A 20,587-nucleotide genomic window follows, 5' to 3' on the forward strand; every position below is an offset into this window, starting at 1 on the left:
TTTTCCGATGTCGAATTCTTTGATTTCGGTGATAGTTAGGCTAGGTTGGGTTAGGTTTGGTGAGGTAAGCGAGTTTCGTGTAAATTTTTGCAATGTCGAATTCTTTGATTTCGGTGATGGAAAGGTAAGGTTGGGTTAGGTTTGGTGAGGTTAGTGGGTTTTGTGTATATTTTTGCATTGTAGATGTCTTTGATTTCGGTGATAGTTAGGCTAGGTTGGGTTAGGTTTGGTGAGGTAAGCGAGTTTTGTGTATATTTTTGCAATGTCGAATTCTTTGATTTCGGTGATGGTTAGGTTAGGTTGGGTTAGGTTTAGTGAGGGAAGCGAGTTTTGTGTATATTTTTGCAATGTCGAATTCTTTGATTTCGGTGATGGTTAGGTTAGATTGGGTTAGGTTTGGTGAGGCTAGCGAGTTTTGTGTATATTTTTGCATTGTCGAATTCTTTGATTTCGGTGATGGTTAGGTTATGTTGGGTTAGGTTTGGTGAGTAAAGCGAGTTTCGTGTATATTTTTGCAATGTCGAATTCTTTGATTTCGGTGATGGTTAGGTTAGGTTGGGTTAGGTTTGGTGAGGATAGCGAGTTTTGTTTAAATTTTAAAATCTCGATTTTTTTGATTTCGGTGATGGTTAGGTTAGGTTGAGTTAGGTTTGGTGAGTTAAGCGAGTTTCTTGTATATTTTTGCAATGTCGATTTCTTTGATTTCGGTGATGGTTAGGTTAGGTTGGGTTCGGTATGGTGAGGTAAGCGAGTTTTGTGTATATTTTTGCAATGTCGAATTCTTTGATTTCGGTGATGGTTAGGTTAGGTTGGGTTAGGTTTAGTGAGGGAAGCGAGTTTTGTGTATATTTTTGCAATGTTGAATTCTTTTATTTCGGTGATAGTTAGGCTAGGTTGGGTTAGGTTTGGTGAGGTTTGCAAGTTTTGTGTTTATTTTTGCAATGTCGAATTCTTTGATTTCCTTGATGGTTAGGTTAGGTTGGGTTCGGTATGGTGAGGTAAGCGAGTTTTGTGTATATTTTTGCAATGTCGAATTCTTTGATTTCGGTGATGGTTAGGTTAGGTTGGGTTAGGTTTAGTGAGGGAAAAATCAACAAAACTGCATCTAAAGCTTCCGACGCGAGCACGGCGACAGAGACGACAGAGAAAAACACCCAGACCGAGACCGAAGAGTGGAAGACCCAACGGAAACAGCAGCGGAAGCAAAAGTGGAAGCCCCAGAAGCCGCTACAGAAGCAACAGGAACAGGAGCAAGCGCAACAGGAAGAAAAACAGCAGCAGCGCCCACAGCCGTATCCATATCCACAGCCGCAGACGCAGCAGCAACGACAACAACAAAACAAGGTCCAGCAGAAAAAACCCAAACTGACTATACCGCGCCCAAAAACCGAAGCGATAACACTGAAGCGAAGCGAAAGTAATAACAACACGTACGCGGATATTCTCAAAAAAATAAGAACCACCGTAGACATCGCTGCAACTGGATGCCAGGTGGACCGCATCAGAAAAACCCGGAACGGTATGATCCTAATGGAACTGGAAAGGAACGGCGGCAACCCCACAACGCTAGCAGACGCCATTAAAACAGCACTAGGTGACGACACAACGGTCAGGAGATTAACGACGATGGTGAAGATAGAGGTGCGGGACCTGGATGAAGGAGAAGAGCGCCAAGATGTGATGGACGCCCTCAAACCAGTACTGGGAACGCTTACAGTCGAGGAGGCTGAAGTGGTCAGCCTATTCAACACTTACAACGGAACAAGAGTCGCAGTTGTAAAGATGGCAAGCGACAAAGCACGTACAATCCTAAAAAAAGGTAAGCTTCGCGTAGGATGGGTAAACTGCCGCGTACGACAGCACATAGAAGCGGTCCGCTGTTACAAGTGCCAGGAGTACGGACACTTGGCAGCCACCTGCAGCGGAAGTGACAGGTCCCAACTGTGTCGCCGATGTGGTAAAGGAGGCCACATAGCGGCCAAATGCGAGAACAGTCTGTGCTGCATTGTCTGCAAAGACCGCGGCACGGACACACAGCACATGGCAGGGACACCCAAGTGTCCTGCATACAAAACCGAACTGGAGAGACAGAGGAAGGGGAAGACACAAACATAATGGCTGCAAATGGAAAAATAAGAGTCCTCCAGGTAAACCTTAACCATTGCAGGGCTGCGCAGGACCTCCTCCTGCAGACCATCTATGAGAAAAAAATTGACATCACAATAATAAGCGAACAACATCGCCCATTAAATGGAGATTGGTTCGCCGACACAACCCAGCGCTCGGCGATCTACATCTCACGCGGAAGCGGGATAATCACAGAGGCAGGAACACCACAGGTAGGTGCAGTCTGGGTTCGGGTGCGGGGCGTGCGGTTCTACAGCTGTTACTGTTCGCCGAACGCCTCGGTCTCGGACTTCGTACTGTTTTTGCACGAATTGGAGGCGAGCGTCAGCAGGAGCACAGGACGAGTGGTCGTTGCCGGAGACTTCAATGCAAAGTCTACAGAGTGGGAATCACCTATCACCGATGAGCGCGGTCGCCTACTAGCTGACACAATGGCCAGACTAAACCTGCATGTCCTGAACACCGGAAGTGCAAATACCTTCGTCAGAGGAAGCACTGGCTCCATAGTCGACGTCGCTTTCGCGGACGAGGACACCATTGGCCGCATTACCAACTGGGAGGTGCTCAGCGACACAACACTAAGCGACCACCAATACATCTCATACGAGCTAAGAGACACAAGAACGACCGATTCGACCCCGCATAAGACCGAGCCGACAAGGTGGGCCGTCAGCAAGCTAGACACTAAAACGTGCGAAGAGACGCTCAAGTTCGAGTGTGGCCGTATTCAAGATACCACAACTGGAACAGAACTTTGCAAAGAGACAACGGCAGCGATCACTCGGGCTTGCGAGGCCTCGATGCCGAAGAAGGGTGGAGTGGGACGGAAACCACAATATTGGTGGAACGACGAAATTGCAGAGCTGCGAAGAACCTGCACAAGAAAACGAAGAGAGCACTGTCGGACTGAACGAAGACACAGATCAGGCCACGAGGACGACCAAACGGCCATCGAAACCGCAAGCGAAGCCCACAAAGAAGCAAGAAGAGCAGTCACCTACGCAATCAGGAGGAGTAAAAAGTTGATGTGGGAACAACTCATAGCGACGGTGGACCTGGACCCATGGGGCCAAGCGTATCGTATGGTCCGTGGTAAGCTGTCCGGCCACCGCCAAATTCCCTTCTTAAACAGAGATGGAAATTTGGAAACGATAGTTTCACACCTTTTCCCTACACACAAAGAGACGACACCACAAGCGTGGATCATAGAGCCCGAAGACATCCCAGAGTTTACACTGGGTGAACTATACTCGGCAACAAAACGGCTGTCCACTGACAAATCACCTGGACCTGACGGAATACCGAATGAAATTCTCCGCATATCGGCTAAAGTCTGCCCGAAAACATTGCTGCGGACATTCAACAGCTGCCTCAAGAGCGGAGAATTCCCAAAAATATGGAAAAGGCAGAAACTCGTGCTCATACCCAAGGGCAACAAACCACCGGAGGAGCCGTCGTCATACCGGCCACTGTGCATGTTGGACGGATTGGGCAAACTCCTCGAGCGCCTCATATTACAGAGAGTAGCGAAGACGACGGAGACGGAAGGCGGGTTATGTTCGCAGCAATACGGGTTCAGACCCGGTCGGTCCACGGTAGACGCAATAGCCGAGGTCATAAAGACAATAAAAGACGCTCATAGTGGAACATTAAAAACGAGCAGTCACTGCATAATGGTGACACTGGACGTTAAAAATGCTTTCAATTCTGCCAGATGGGATAAAATAATGTCGGCTCTATCGGAGCTCGGTGGAATACCAGACTACCTTGTAAGAATAATAGGAAGTTACCTGTCGGAGAGGGTTCTGATCACAAGACTGGCAGAACGCAAGATCTCCTCTGGTGTTCCACAGGGCTCTGTCATGGGACCGACATTATGGAACATAATGTACGACTCACTTCTTAAATTAAGACTTCCAGGAGGAGCGAAGCTGGTGGGTTTTGCAGACGACGTAGCTATCATTGTTGTGGCTAGGAAAATAACGGACCTCGAGACCGCCACAAACGACACTCTCGACCTGGTGAACGACTGGATGACGGAAGCCGGACTACAGCTTGCACCACAAAAAACCGAGGCGGTTTTGTTCACCAGAAAAAGAAAAATCGAACCCCCGAAAATCACCATTTCGGGATACGACGTGAGACTAAAAAGGTATTTGACTTATCTTGGAATAATTCTAGATGACAAATTAACCTTTAAGAAACAAGCTGAGCATGCCGCGGAGAAAGCGGCAAGAGCTGTCAACAACATCGGACGACTAATGCCCAACATCGGAGGGCCCAAACCATGCCGAAGAAAACTACTCAACAGCGTAGTGCACTCGGTGATCCTATACGGTGCACCAATATGGGCGCCCAGCATGGCAGTGGAGAGAACCAGGAAATACCTCGCAAGAGTACAACGCAGGGGCGTACTGAGAATCGTATCGGCATATACAACAGTATCCGAGTGCGCAGTACTGGTTATTGCTGGAGTACCACCCATCGACCTACTGGCACATGAAAGAAAGAAGGTATACGAGGGAAGAAAGGAGGGAACGAAAAAAGTAAGAGCGACGGCACGGGCGGAGCTCATGACGGAATGGCAGGTCCGCTGGGACGGCGCAGACAAAGGTAGATGGACACATCGACTGATCCCATCAATCGCAGCCTGGACAAGGAGGAAAAGCGCAAAACCGGACTACCACACAACCCAGCTACTAACCAGCCATGGGTGTTTCGGAGCATTCCTCAACCGCATCGGAAAGGAAACGACAGCAGGATGTCACCACTGTGCATCAATCAGAGATGACGCAGAACATACACTCCTCGTATGCCCTGCATGGGAATCTGAAAGAGCGACACTCGAAGAAAGCACCCCGGTCAACACTGAAGACATAGCACAGAACATCACTAAAGACGTAGCCTCTTGGGAAGCATTCGCAGAGTTCGCAAGGAGCGTCATGAAGCAGAAGGAGGAGGCCGAACGGCTAAGGAAAGCGGAAAGACTTATAGAAGGAAATGAATAGATGTCAACCCATAGATATAGATATACTATTACCAGCCTATGATTAATACTGCAAATGAATGTTTTTCAGGAAACAGAAACCAAGCGGGTCAACTAGATGAACTGGAAAGGAGGGATCCGCACAAAAAGGAGAAGCCAACAAGGACGAAATCAGCCCCTGCGGAAGCAATCCACCAACGAGTGGGGTCCCCAAAGGGGTGAGGTGAGTCGGGGGAGTTTTTAGTCAGTAAAAATCTGACACTTCCCTCTAGTGCGGACTAGAGGGAGTCTTATTGAAGATTTTCTCCTCCCACGCATAGGAAAAAAAAAAAAAAAAAAAAAAAAAAAAAAAAAAAAAAAAAGGTTTAGTGAGGGAAGCGAGTTTTGTGTATATTTTTGCAATGTCGAATTCTTTGATTTCGGTGATGGTTAGGTTAGATTGGGTTAGGTTTGGTGAGGCTAGCGAGTTTTGTGTATATTTTTGCATTGTCGAATTCTTTGATTTCGGTGATAGATATGCTAGGTTGGGTAAGGTTTGGTGAGGTAAGCGAGTTTAATTTTAATTTTTGCAATGTCGATTTCTTTGATTTCGGTGATGTTTACGTTAGGTTGGGTTAGGTTAAATGAGGAAAGCGAGGTTTGTGTATATTTTTGCAATGTCGAATTCTTTGATTTCGGTGATGGTAAGGTTAGGTTGGGATAGGTTTGGTAAGGTTAGCGAGTTTTATGTATATTTTTGCAATGTCGAATTCTTTGATTTCGGTAAAAGTTAGGCTAGGTTGGGTAAGGTTTGGTGAGGTTAGCGAGTTTTGTGTATATTTTTAAAATGTCGAATTCTTTGATTTCGGTAAGAGTAAGGCTAGGTTGGGTTAGGTTTTGTGAGGTTAGCGGGTTTTGGGTATATTTTTGCATTGTCGAATTCTTTGATTTCGGTGATAGTTAGGCTAGGTTGAGTTAGGTTTGGTGAGGTGAGCGAGTTTCGTGTATATTTTTGCAATGTCGAATTCTTTGATTTCGGTGACGGTTAGGTTGGGTTGGGTTAGGTTTTGTGAGGTTAGCGAGTTTTGTGTATATTTTTGCAATATCGAATTCTTTGATTTCGGTGATGGTTATGTTAGGTTGGGATAGGTTTGGTAAGGTTAGCGAGTTTTGTGTATATGTTTGCAATGTCGAATTCTTTGATTTCGGTGATAGTAAGGCTTGGTTGGGTTAGGTTCGGTGAGGTTAGCGAGTTTTGTGTAAATCTTAAAAACTCGAGTTCTTTGATTTCGTTGTTCGTTAAGTTAGGTTGGGTTAAGTTTGGTGAGTGAAGCGAGTTTCGTGTATATTTTTGCAATGTCGAATTCTTTGATTTCGGTGACGGTTAGGTTGGGTTGGGTTAGGTTTGGTGAGGTTAGCGAGTTTTGTGTTTATTTTTGCAATGTCGAATTCTTTGATTTCGGTGATGGTAAGGTTAGGTTGGGTTAGGTTTAGTGAGGTAAGCGAGTTTTGTGTATATTTTTGCAATGTCGAATTCTTTGATTTCGGTGATGGTAAGGTTAGGTTGGGTTAGGTTTAGTAAGGTAAGCGAGTTTTGTTTAAATTTTAAAATCTCGATTTTTTTGATTTCGGTGATGGTTACGTTAGGTTGGGTTAGGTTTGGTGAGTTAAGCGAGTTTCGTGTATATTTTTGCAATGTCGATTTCTTTGATTTCGGTGATAGTAAGGCTTGGTTCGGTTAGGTTTGGTGAGGTTAGCGAGTTTTTTGTATATTTTTGCATTGTTGAATTCTTTGATTTCGGTGACGGTTAGGTTGGGTTGGGTTAGGTTTGGTGAGGTTAGTGAGTTTTGTGTAAATCTTAAAAACTCGAGTTTTTTGATTTCGGTGATGGTTAAGTTAGGTTACGTTAGGTTTGGTGAGTTAAGCGAGTTTTATGTATATTTTTGCAATGTCGAATTCTTTGATTTCGGTGATGGTTAGGTTAGGTTGTGTTAGAATTGGTGAGGTTAGCGAATTTTTTGTATATTTTTGCAATGTCGAATTCTTTGATTTCGGTGATAGTAAGGCTAGGTTGGGTTAGGTTTGGTGAGGTTAGCGAGTTTTGTGTATATTTTTGCATTGTCGAATTCTTTAATTTCGGTGATAGTTAGGCTTGGTTGGGTTAGGTTTGGTGAGGTTAGCGAGTTTTGTGTTTATTTTTGCAATGTCGAATTCTTTGATTTCGGTGATGGTTAGGTTAGGTTGGGTTAGGTTTAGTGAGGTAAGCGAGTTTTGTGTATATTTTTGCAATGTCGATTTCTTTGATTTCGGTGATAGTTAGGCTAGGTTAGGTTAGGTTTGGTGAAGTGAGCGAGTTTTGTGTATATTTTTAATATGTCGATCTTTTTGATTTCAGTTAAAGTAAGGCTCGGTTGGGTTAGGTTCTGTGAGGTAAGCGATTTTTGTGAAAATTTTACAATCTCGAATTCTTTGATTTCGGTGACGGTTAGGTTGGGTTGGGTTAGGTTTGGTGAGGTTAGCGAGTTTTGTGTATATTTTTGCATTGTCGAATTCTTTGACTTCGGTGACGGTTAGGTTGGGTTGGGTTAGGTTTCGTGAGGTAAGCGAGATTTGTGTTAATCTTAAAAACTCGAATTCTTTGATTTCGGTGTTGGATAGGTTAGGTTGGGTTGGGTATGGTGAGGTAAGCGAGTTTTGTGTATATTTTTGCAATGTCATATTCTTTGACTTCGGTGACGGTTAGGTTGGGTTGGGTTAGGTTTGGTGAGGTTAGCGAGATTTGTGTAAATCATACAATCTCGAATTCTTTGATTTCGGTGATGGTTAGGTTAGGTTAGGTTAGGTTTGGTGAGGTAAGCGGGTTTTGGGTATATTTTTGCATTGTCGAATTCTTTGATTTCGGTGATGGTAAGGTTAGGTTGGGTTAGGTTTGGTGAGGTAAGCGAGTTTTGTTTAAATTTTAAAATCTCGAATTCTTTGATTTCGGTGATGGTTAGGTTAGGTTAAGTTAGGTTTGGTGAGGTTAGCGAGTTTTGTGTTTATTTTTGCAATGTCGAATTCTTTGATTTCGGTGATGGTTAGGTTAGTTTGGGTTAGGTTTAGTGAGGTAAGCGAGTTTTGTGTATATTTTTGCAATCTCGAATTCTTTGATTTCGGTGATGGTTAGGTTAGGTTGGGTTAGGTTTGGTGAGGTTAGCGAGTTTTGTGTTTATTTTTGCATTGTCGAATTCTTTTATTTCGGTGATAGTAGGGCTAGGTTGGGTTAGGTTTGGTGAGGTTAGCGAGATTTGTGTTTATTTTTAAAATTTAGAATTCTTTGATTTCGGTGATGGTAAGGTTAGGTTGGGTTAGGTTTAGTGAGGTAAGCGAGTTTTGTGTTTTTTTTTTGCAATGTCGAATTCTTTGATTTCGAAGATGGTTAGGTTAGGTTGGGTTAGGTTTAGTGAGGGAAGCGAGTTTTGTGTATATTTTTGCAATGTCGAATTCTTTGATTTCGGTCATGTTTACGTTAGGTTGGGTTAGGTTAAATGAGGTAAGCGAGGTTTGTGTATATTTTTGCAATGTTGAATTCTTTGATTTCGGTGATGGTAAGGTTAGGTTGGGATAGGTTTGGTAAGGTTAGCGAGTTTTATGTATATTTTTGCAATGTCGAATTCTTTGATTTCGGTGATGGTTAGGTTAGGTTGGGTTAGGTTTGGTGAGGTAAGCGAGTTGGAAAAGACTTCGATAATGGTTTGATGTAGTTTATTGAAATGTAAAATTTGCACGTGGTGGTTCAGCGGAGCGTACGGAACACAAGTTGTCCGTACGCCGTCTGCACGAACTCTGTCGACCGTCGCGTATTTCCGCTTGGGCCGACACTAATGCCAACTCGTCAATAATGCCAATCGACAATCAGTTAATAAGACTGTTTGCCACACGTCATTACAAAAGTCGGAACATAGTCCCACATAGGAAAACTGTTGAACAATACAGTTATTCTACAGAGTTACAGCATTACTGACGAGTCGTTTACAATAAATCATAGCTCTTAAAATAATTAAATAGAGGGTGAATAATGAAACCTTTGCCTCATCCAGTGTGAGGATAAAATCAATTTATTGGTTCAGTAATATTTCAACTTATAGGTATACCTCTGGTGAATGTTGTTTCTATTTACATTAAAATTTTTGAAATCTCCTTTGAAGCTGTGAATAAGCATTACAAGATAAGTTTACTTTAAAGAAGAGAGAGTGGACTGTATATGGTTTAAAACTTAAGCATTCCTCATCTTGATGTTAACTTAGACAATACAATGTTGACACTGTTACAGTTGTCAAGACAGATCAGCTATTACCGATCAACTAAACTTGATTAGTGAGTGTAATGCTCCTAAGTTAACTTGATTTCATCAACAAGTAGCACAAACATTGCTAAATTAAAAGTAAATTGGAAAGTCATTCATTCATTCCTACAAGCAGGAAATGAAGGCGAACTATGATTATAGATGTCTCTACGTTAAACATCGAAATGTTCAGTATTATAATATTTACTTATTCTATGATTCACATAAATACTATAAACAGTAAGAGTTAACTTATGTTTTCATAACAAGAAACATAAGACCTGCGGATGACTCCCGGCAGGTTATAATTAAGTAGACATGAAATAATTTAAGATGCTCCATTAAGTGTGGCTTGGAGACTAACATTAACAAATCATGAATCTAATTTTAACTGTCAAATTTGAACAGTTTATTTTAAACTCGGATATAATCCTTCCGAGTGATGACATGAGACAAGTCTTATATTATAAAGACAAAATGATTAGATTAAATTCGGAGATATATACTGCCGAATGTTAAAATGAAAATAGCTTAAATTATACACACAACACAATTAAAGTGAATTACGGAGTACTACTATTAACATTGAATGATTTAAACTCATGATTACATCTAATAAGTAATATGAGTTGGGGGTAGTGTCTTCGGGTTAAACTAAGCTACCGAAGTTGACGGAATTGAAGCTGCTGTTTCTCCTCCCTCTTGCTGATCTTCCTTCCTGTCAAGTGGTCCTTGTGGTAGAATCGGCAATGGCGCCACTAGATGACTGGACCGACGAAACTCTCCGCTGGCAGTAAAGACGTCGACGACTCGAACTCTGCCATCTGGTCCGGGATACAATTTAGTGACTCGACCCAAGACCCATCGGGTTGGCAGCATGTGTTCCTCCTTTAACAGGACCATTTGACCCACACTCAGATTGTTGCTCGAGTCCTTCTTCCATTTGTGTCGTAACTGCAAAGAATGTAAATATTCCGCCGACCAACGTTTCCAAAATGCTGCTGTGGTCAATTGTATCTGAAGCAGATTGGCATGGACATTAGTGTTATATTTAACCTCCATTGGAAGAGCGAGTAAGGATCTGCCAATTAAGAAATGTCCAGGTGTGAGGGGTAAAAGGTCTAGTGGATCCGAAGACAAGGGACTAAGAGGACGGGAATTCATGCAAGCTTCTATTTGAGTCAATACCGTACAAAATGATTCGAAATTTAAGGTGGTGGCCTTTAACACCTTGTTTAAATGAATCTTCATGGATTTAACCGCTGCTTCCCACAGCCCTCCCATGTGAGGCGCCCTTGGCGGGTTAAACTTCCAACGAATCCCTTCGGAGGCTACATACCGTAGTAGCTTCTCCTCATGAGGACGTTCGTAAATTAATTTTACTAAATTAACGAGTTCACGACTTGCACCGACAAAATTAGTAGCATTGTCGGAATATATCGTATTGGGCCTGCCACGTCTGGCTACGAATCTTCTTAAACAATTTAAGAAATTTGAACTCGTTAAGTCTCCGACAAGTTCCAAGTGAACTGCCTTACTGGAAAAACACACAAAGACACAAACGTAACCCTTAATTATCTTAGAATTCTTATTGCAACCACTCTTCACAGGAAAAGGTCCTGCGAAATCTATCCCCACATGACTGAAAGGAAAATTCGCAGTGGTACGTTCAAGCGGGAGTAATCCCTTTAATCTATTGTGTGACAGTGGTTTATTTCTGAAACAAATGACACATGAACGCACCACTCCTTTGACAGTATTATGTCCGGCCAATGGCCAATAGGTCTGCCGCAATAACGACAGTAAGGCTTGAGTACCCAAGTGAATATATTTCAAGTGCGCGTCTCGGACAATCATGTGTGTAAGTTTATGCTTATTTGACAAGATAATGGGTGACGTTGATAGAGTTGTTCCCAGAGGAAGTCTACTTCCAACACAAATTAAATTCTCGTGGAATAGAGGGGACAATTTAGCTAATTTACTGCTACTGGGAATTGGATGTCCCTTGCTCAGCAAACGATATTCCAATGGAAATGATTCCATTTGCGATAACCTTATCAAATTATTTAAAGCATCTTTTAATTCTAAAGCGGACGGTTCGTTATTTTCTTTAACGTTTAATTGTTTATTCCTTAGTGGCCGACGAACATATGATAAAACTCGAAGGAGTCTTGGAAGATGAGAATGTTTATCTATCCAATTATTTTCCCTCACAAGGGTAGCGTTAGTGACTACCCTTCTCTCTGGAAGATCTATTGTGATCTCAGGAGGTCTTCGAGGCCATCGTGATTCGTCTAATTTCAACCAACTAGGGCCGTCCCACCATAACGAATTATGATTTAATTCTGATGGTTGAGTCCCTCGAGAAATTAAATCTGCTGGATTGTCTGTAGAGGAGACATGGTACCACTCAATGGGTTGAGATATTGATTGGATTTCGGCCACTCGATTGGCAACGAAGGTGGTCCATTTACATGACTCTCCTCTAATCCAATGCAATGCGACGGTTGAATCCGTTCAATAATATTTTTCATTAATATGAATTGTTAATTGGTCTATTGTTGACTTCATTAACTTTGATAATAACATAGCGGAGCACAGCTCTAAACGCGGAATAGTTACAAAATTGAGCGGAGCGACTCTCGAACGAGAACACACAAGATGACATTTGGAATTTCCCAATTGATCAGTACATTTTACATAAATACAAGCACCATAAGCTTTCTCGGATGCGTCACAAAATCCGTGTGCCTGTATATTAATGACATTATTTAGTATTATCAATCTAGGAATTTTATAAAGTTTCATGACTGTATTGGATAATTGACAATCTTTCCATTTTTTGAAGATTGTCTGAGGAATGAATTCATCCCAACCAATGGTTTGTTGCCAGACAGATTGCATTAATATCTTATAATTAATTAACAATGGAGATAATAGTCCTAATGGGTCGAAGATCTGACTAATTACTGATAAAAAGTTTCTTTTTGTTATATTTTCAGTCTCGACTTCGGTTTGAACCTTAAATACAAAAACGTCTTCCCGCGGTTTCCAAAATAAACCTAAAGTTTTGTGTGATTCGTTAGAGAAGTTAAAATCTGAACAATCGTCAGCTTTAACATCCGTGATTATATCGGAGTTGTTCGATGTCCATTTGCTTAAGGGCATACCGGCTGATAATAATATGGTTTCCAGTTGAACCTTTAATAATTTACCAGCTTCAATAGTATTAGTTCCCGTGAGCAAATCATCAACATAAAAATCACGTTCGATCACTTTACTAGCGATGGGATATTTGTTTCTATTCTCCTCTGCTAACTGATTTAGACATCTAGTAGCTAAAAATGGGGCTGAAGCAGTTCCGAATGTTACTGTATTAAGCTTGTAATGCTTGAATTTACTCTGGGGATCTGTTCGCCAAATGATTCGTTGTACATTTTTATTTTTCTCTGCTATTTGAATCTGTCGGTACATCTGCTTAATATCCGCAGTAATCACGTATTTATGGAGTCGAAAGTTGAGTAGTAAACTTAACAAATCTGATTGGACATTAGGTCCCACCATCAAAATATTATTTAGTGAGATATTAGACGTTGTCTTTGCGGACGCATCAAAAACTACACGATATTTAGTGGTAAGGCTAGACTCCTTAACCACGACGTGATGAGGTAAATAACAATGAACCTCATGTGCCTCCGGAGGTTCACACTCTGACATATGTCCTAAATTTATGTACTCTTCTAAAACTTTATTGTATTCCATTTTTAAATTATTATTGGCTAAAAAACGTCTTTCCAAAGTTTTGTGTCTTTTCTCCGCAATGTGCAATGAACTTCCTAATACTACCGGGGAATTTTTATATGGTAAAGCTACACAAAATCTACCGTTTTTATCTCGTGATGTGTGTGCTTGGAAATGTTCCTCACATCTTTTCTCCTCAAGAGATTGATGTTTTACCATAGGAACCTGGTCGATCATCCAAAAGTTTTGAATGTGACTGTCTAATTGACTTAAGCCTATGTGGCTCTTCCCTGGAGCATTATTTACTTCGGGATATGGACCAACTATTGTCCATCCGAATTCGGTATCCTTTAAGATAGGCATACCTTTTCCTAACTGGATGGTTCCTGCTTTCATAGCATGAACGCAAATCTCGGCGCCGAGCAATAAATCGATTGGCGTCGGTTTATTCCAAAGGGGATCTGATAACTTGATTCCCGCTGGTATTGAAATTAACTGTTGATCCAGTTTCACAGTTGGAATTTCGCCAGTAATTTCTGGTAATACCAAACACAACACTTTGGTTGAGTAATTAGTGGTTGAAGACCTTATGGTCACCTTGGTGATGTGACGAATGCTACTTTCTTGATTAGCGATACCTACAATTTTTTGAGAGATTTTCTCTAATTTGAAGTTATTCTTCTTAGCGAAAGATGTGGTAACATAGTTGACTTGTGAGCCGGAATCTAATAATGTGCGACCCTTAACGACCGTTCCATTGGACGTTATAATGTCTACTTGTACCGTCGGTAAAATTATCTCCCTTTGAGAGAAATGAGTAGAATGAGCATTAATTGACTTCCTTCCCGTATTATTGGAACTAAATGTATCGTCCTGATGCAACAAAGTGTGATGGTTTTGTTTGCACCTTAAGCAATTATAGTTAGACTTGCAATTTGTTATCTTATGCGATGAATTTAAACATTTAAAACACATGTTATTAGATTTAACGAATTCATTTCTTTCCATACTGGATTTTGCTTTGAATTTATCACATTTGCCTATGAAATGATTATTTCGACAGAATGCGCATGCGTTTACCTTACTTGATGGGTTTTTGTTCGCGACATGAGTTCTCATGATTCTTTGACGACTATGAGGGAATTCCTTCACCGTAGTTACAGATGCAGTAGATTGTAATACATTACATCTATTCTGCAAGAATGTCTCTAAACTTTCATATGGTGGCATTTCTCTGCTAACCAGCGATATTTCCCAGTCTCTTACTATATTAAAAGGTAATTTCCTTAGAACTAAACATGTTACCCATGGATCTAAAATTTCTCTCGCGTAACCCAACGATTCAATGTTTTTAATACACACTGTTACCTGATTCAATAGATTTCTCAATTCGATATGTGATTCTCTTGTGATTAATTTTAAGTCACAAAGTGAATTAATCCTAGTTTTGAGATTAAGTCTTGGTAAATTATATTGCTTGTCTAAAATACTCCAAGCTATTTCGTAATTGTCTGAGCTAATATCTAAACCTGATACAGCTGCCAAAGCGGGACCGATTAAGGATTGATGCAAATATTGCAATTTCGTGACATTCGAATATTCCGTTTTGTTTCCTATTATATTCTTAAAAGCTTGTTGAAACGATTGCCATTCAGATGGATCTCCCTGAAATGTGGGAATGGTTAACGTCGGTAACTTATCTCTAGCAAATTTAATTGTTGCTTGCTCTACCTTTAGTTTACTATCTTGAAAGGATTGGCAATCTAATGCTGCTTTAAGATTTTTAACTGTTATTGTAATTGCATCGTACTCTTCGTCTATTTTGGCCGCTTTCGATATGTCTGTAAGGTTATCTAAATACTCGTAATGGAGTTTTCGGACATAATCGTATGCTTCTTTAATGGTTTGATACTGTCCTTCATCTAATTCGGAGGATTTATCTATTTTTCCTTTTAGTCTTTGTACCGCGCCTGAATACCTTAATTCTATTGACGTCATTATAACTTCTACTTTATTTTCCTTCGCTAATATTTCTATCGATTGAGTCTGACTTCGAGTCTGATGTATTCTAGAGCTTGACCTGTCTCTAATAGGTTCTACGTCCCTAGTTGGATTTCGACCTTTATGCGACTTGGAAGTCGAAGCTTCTATTTCCTCGTTTTCAGCACTTGACATTTGTTTCAGAAAGTTGCACTATTTCGTCTCATAAATACAGTTATTCTCTACTATAGCTGTCAATTGAACTATTCGTAGAGATAAGGTAATAATATTCAATGATTAACCGTGAATCTTAATATTCTACTTTAACTATTATCACCAGAATCTATCCAACATATTTTGGAAGAAATAACAACCCTAAATTGGTGGGTGCTTGATTTAATCCCCTTTGGGGCTACAAGTCTTGTGATTTATTTTAAATCACCACTGTATGTACTTGGTTTAATCCACTTTAGGGCTACAAGTATATTTCCACATTAATTGTGGAGGGGGGGGGGGCGAAGTTTCTACACACATTAAAAAACAACGAGGTCTACCGATATATGAATATACCGGTATGTACTTGGTTTAATCCACTTTAGGGCTACAAGTATTTTTCCACATTTATTGTGGAGGGGGGGGGGGCGAAGTTTCTACACACATTAAAAAACAACGAGGTCTACCGATATATGAATATACCGGTATGTACTTGGTTTAATCCACTTTAGGGCTACAAGTATTTTTCCACATTTATTGTGGAGGGGGGGGGGGGGGGCGAAGTTTCTACACACATTAAAAAACAACGAGGTCTACCGATATATGAATATACCGGTATGTACTTGGTTTAATCCACTTTAGGGCTACAAGTATTTTTCCACATTTATCGTGGAAGGGGGGGGGGGGAAGGAGGGTGTTTCTACACACATTAAGAAACAAAGATCTACCGATATGAATATACCGGTATGTACTTGGTTTAAGCCACTTTGGGGCTACAAGTATAATTCCACATTTATCGTGGAAGGGGGGGGGGGGGAGGGTGTTTCTACACACATTAAGAAACAAAGATCTACCGATATGAATATACCGGTATGTACTTGGTTTAAGCCACTTTGGGGCTACAAGTATAATTCCCCACGTGCTTTGCTAATTTTACACTACATCTGATTTTACACTTTTAATACGAAATTCGATGCGACCGATGAAACATTCCTTCGTAGCGCGATATTATTTTATACAATCGCGTTAATTAATTGTTATACTTTAAAACATATTTTAAAAACTGACCTACCCACATGATTGCCTTTTGAACAGATTGCCTGAGATTGAATACATTCACTTACTTGAATATCCTTTACGATGTTTATGTGATCGTTCCGATAATTTTGGATTACCTCTGTGTCCCATGCGTCTTTGTAGGTTATGTTTTTATTTATATATTTTCTGCGTCAATCACGCGGTCATGTACCTCTGTACATCAATCAATATATTGCTGAAATAGAAGCAAACATGTTATTAGTATTGGAAAGGTATGGATAGTAACAAAGGAACGATACCGATTTCTTAATTGACATCCATTTTTTCTCGACCACGTTTTTTCCTATTGGTTTGTCCGTTTGGTGTTGTGGCCTAGGTTACTGGTGTCCGGTTCGAAGTGACCATCATGGAAAAGACTTCGATAATGGTTTGATGTAGTTTATTGAAATGTAAAATTTGCACGTGGTGGTTCAGCGGAGCGTACGGAACACAAGTTGTCCGTACGCCGTCTGCACGAACTCTGTCGACCGTCGCGTATTTCCGCTTGGGCCGACACTAATGCCAACTCGTCAATAATGCCAATCGACAATCAGTTAATAAGACTGTTTGCCACACGTCATTACAAAAGTCGGAACACGAGTTTTGTTTAAATTTTAAAATCTCGATTTTTTTGATTTCGGTGATGGTTAGGTTAGGTTGGGTTAGGTTTGGTGAGTGACGCGAGTTTCGTGTATATTTTTGCAATGTCGATTTCTTTGATTTCGGTGATAGTAAGGCTTGGTTCGGTTAGGTTTGGTGAGGTTAGCGAGTTTTGTGTTTATTTTTGCATTGTTGAATTCTTTTATTTCGGTGATAGTAAGGCTAGGTTGGGTTAGGTTTGGTGAGGTTTGCAAGTTTTGTGTTTATTTTTGCAATGTCGAATTCTTTGATTTCGGTGATGGTTAGGTTAGGTTGGGTTCGGTATGGTGAGGTAAGCGAGTTTTGTGTATATTTTTGCAATGTCGAATTCTTTGATTTCGGTGACGGTTAGGTTGGGTTGGGTTAGGTTTGTTGAGGTTAGTGAGTTTTGTGTAAATCTTAAAAACTCGAGTTTTTTGATTTCGGTGATGGTTAAGTTAGGTTACGTTGGGTTTGGTGAGTTAAGCGAGTTTTATGTATATTTTTGCAATGTCGAATTCTTTGAATTCGGTGATGGTTAGGTTAGGTTGTGTTAGAATTGGTGAGGTTAGCGAATTTTTTGTATATTTTTGCAATGTCGAATTCTTTGATTTCGCTGATAGTTAGGCTAGGTTGGGTTAGGTTTGGTGAGGTTAGCGAGTTATGTGAAAATCTGAAAATCTCGAATTCTTTGATTTCGGTGTCGGTAAGGTTGGGTTGAGTAAGGTTTGGTGAAGTGAGCGAGTTTCGTGTATATTTTTGCAATGTCGAATTCTTTGATTTCGGTGATGGTATGGTAAGGTTGGGTTAGGTTTGGTGAGGTTAGTGGGTTTTGTGTATATTTTTCCGATGTCGAATTCTTTGATTTCGGTGATAGTTAGGCTAGGTTGGGTTAGGTTTGGTGAGGTAAGCGAGTTTCGTGTAAATTTTTGCAATGTCGAATTCTTTGATTTCGGTGATGGAAAGGTAAGGTTGGGTTAGGTTTGGTGAGGTTAGTGGGTTTTGTGTATATTTTTGCATTGTAGATGTCTTTGATTTCGGTGATAGTTAGGCTAGGTTGGGTTAGGTTTGGTGAGGTAAGCGAGTTTTGTGTATATTTTTGCAATGTCGAATTCTTTGATTTCGGTGATGGTTAGGTTAGGTTGGGTTAGGTTTAGTGAGGGAAGCGAGTTTTGTGTATATTTTTGCAATGTCGAATTCTTTGATTTCGGTGATGGTTAGGTTAGATTGGGTTAGGTTTGGTGAGGCTAGCGAGTTTTGTGTATATTTTTGCATTGTCGAATTCTTTGATTTCGGTGATGGTTAGGTTATGTTGGGTTAGGTTTGGTGAGTAAAGCGAGTTTCGTGTATATTTTTGCAATGTCGAATTCTTTGATTTCGGTGATGGTTAGGTTAGGTTGGGTTAGGTTTGGTGAGGATAGCGAGTTTTGTTTAAATTTTAAAATCTCGATTTTTTTGATTTCGGTGATGGTTAGGTTAGGTTGAGTTAGGTTTGGTGAGTTAAGCGAGTTTCGTGTATATTTTTGCAATGTCGATTTCTTTGATTTCGGTGATGGTTAGGTTAGGTTGGGTTCGGTATGGTGAGGTAAGCGAGTTTTGTGTATATTTTTGCAATGTCGAATTCTTTGATTTCGGTGATGGTTAGGTTAGGTTGGGTTAGGTTTAGTGAGGGAAGCGAGTTTTGTGTATATTTTTGCAATGTCGAATTCTTTGATTTCGGTGATGGTTAGGTTAGATTGGGTTAGGTTTGGTGAGGCTAGCGAGTTTTGTGTATATTTTTGCATTGTCGAATTCTTTGATTTCGGTGATAGATATGCTAGGTTGGGTAAGGTTTGGTGAGGTAAGCGAGTTTAATTTTAATTTTTGCAATGTCGATTTCTTTGATTTCGGTGATGTTTACGTTAGGTTGGGTTAGGTTAAATGAGGAAAGCGAGGTTTGTGTATATTTTTGCAATGTCGAATTCTTTGATTTCGGTGATGGTAAGGTTAGGTTGGGATAGGTTTGGTAAGGTTAGCGAGTTTTATGTATATTTTTGCAATGTCGAATTCTTTGATTTCGGTGACGGTTAGGTTGGGTTGGGTTAGGTTTGTTGAGGTTAGTGAGTTTTGTGTAAATCTTAAAAACTCGAGTTTTTTGATTTCGGTGATGGTTAAGTTAGGTTACGTTGGGTTTGGTGAGTTAAGCGAGTTTTATGTATATTTTTGCAATGTCGAATTCTTTGAATTCGGTGATGGTTAGGTTAGGTTGTGTTAGAATTGGTGAGGTTAGCGAATTTTTTGTATATTTTTGCAATGTCGAATTCTTTGATTTCGCTGATAGTTAGGCTAGGTTGGGTTAGGTTTGGTGAGGTTAGCGAGTTATGTGAAAATCTGAAAATCTCGAATTCTTTGATTTCGGTGTCGGTAAGGTTGGGTTGAGTAAGGTTTGGTGAAGTGAGCGAGTTTCGTGTATATTTTTGCAATGTCGAATTCTTTGATTTCGGTGATGGTATGGTAAGGTTGGGTTAGGTTTGGTGAGGTTAGTGGGTTTTGTGTATATTTTTCCGATGTCGAATTCTTTGATTTCGGTGATAGTTAGGCTAGGTGGGTTAGGTTTGGTGAGGTAAGCGAGTTTCGTGTAAATTTTTGCAATGTCGAATTCTTTGATTTCGGTGATGGAAAGGTAAGGTTGGGTTAGGTTTGGTGAGGTTAGTGGGTTTTGTGTATATTTTTGCATTGTAGATGTCTTTGATTTCGGTGATAGTTAGGCTAGGTTGGGTTAGGTTTGGTGAGGTAAGCGAGTTTTGTGTATATTTTTGCAATGTCGAATTCTTTGATTTCGGTGATGGTTAGGTTAGGTTGGGTTAGGTTTAGTGAGGGAAGCGAGTTTTGTGTATATTTTTGCAATGTCGAATTCTTTGATTTCGGTGATGGTTAGGTTAGATTGGGTTAGGTTTGGTGAGGCTAGCGAGTTTTGTGTATATTTTTGCATTGTCGAATTCTTTGATTTCGGTGATGGTTAGGTTATGTTGGGTTAGGTTTGGTGAGTAAAGCGAGTTTCGTGTATATTTTTGCAATGTCGAATTCTTTGATTTCGGTGATGGTTAGGTTAGGTTGGGTTAGGTTTGGTGAGGATAGCGAGTTTTGTTTAAATTTTAAAATCTCGATTTTTTTGATTTCGGTGATGGTTAGGTTAGGTTGAGTTAGGTTTGGTGAGTTAAGCGAGTTTCGTGTATATTTTTGCAATGTCGATTTCTTTGATTTCGGTGATGGTTAGGTTAGGTTGGGTTCGTTATGGTGAGGTAAGCGAGTTTTGTGTATATTTTTGCAATGTCGAATTCTTTGATTTCGGTGATGGTTAGGTTAGGTTGGGTTAGGTTTAGTGAGGGAAGCGAGTTTTGTGTATATTTTTGCAATGTCGAATTCTTTGATTTCGGTGATGGTTAGGTTAGATTGGGTTAGGTTTGGTGAGGCTAGCGAGTTTTGTGTATATTTTTGCATTGTCGAATTCTTTGATTTCGGTGATAGATATGCTAGGTTGGGTAAGGTTTGGTGAGGTAAG

The 20,587-nt window shown here is 40.5% G+C and overlaps 1 protein-coding gene across 1 annotated transcript; it reads right to left on the minus strand.

Moving 5' to 3' along the window:
* Nucleotides 1–1,880: 1,880 nt before the first annotated feature.
* On the minus strand, nt 1,881–17,025 carry LOC143909265 (uncharacterized). Its single transcript, XM_077427173.1, has 3 exons — nt 16,244–17,025; nt 12,229–15,987; nt 1,881–2,009 (listed from the first exon to the last, which is right to left on the minus strand). The coding sequence occupies exons 2-3, from the start codon at nt 15,331–15,333 to the stop codon at nt 1,881–1,883; spliced, it is 3,234 nt and encodes a 1,077-aa protein (XP_077283299.1). The 5' UTR covers nt 15,334–15,987; nt 16,244–17,025.
* Nucleotides 17,026–20,587: the final 3,562 nt, after the last annotated feature.

This window comes from Arctopsyche grandis, chromosome 3 (assembly GCF_051622035.1).
Source record: "Arctopsyche grandis isolate Sample6627 chromosome 3, ASM5162203v2, whole genome shotgun sequence".
In the NCBI taxonomy this organism is placed as follows: Eukaryota; Metazoa; Arthropoda; class Insecta; order Trichoptera; family Hydropsychidae; genus Arctopsyche; species Arctopsyche grandis.

Excerpts from the sequence above, each read along its gene's own strand:
- LOC143909265 (XM_077427173.1), bottom strand. The coding sequence starts at position 15,333 with ATGTCAAGTGCTGAAAACGAGGAAATAGAAGCTTCGACTTCCAAGTCG. Across the intron at positions 2,010-12,228 it reads ATTGTCAATTATCCAATACA|ACAATGCAGCACAGACTGTT; the intron begins GTCATGAAACTT and ends CGGTCTTTGCAG.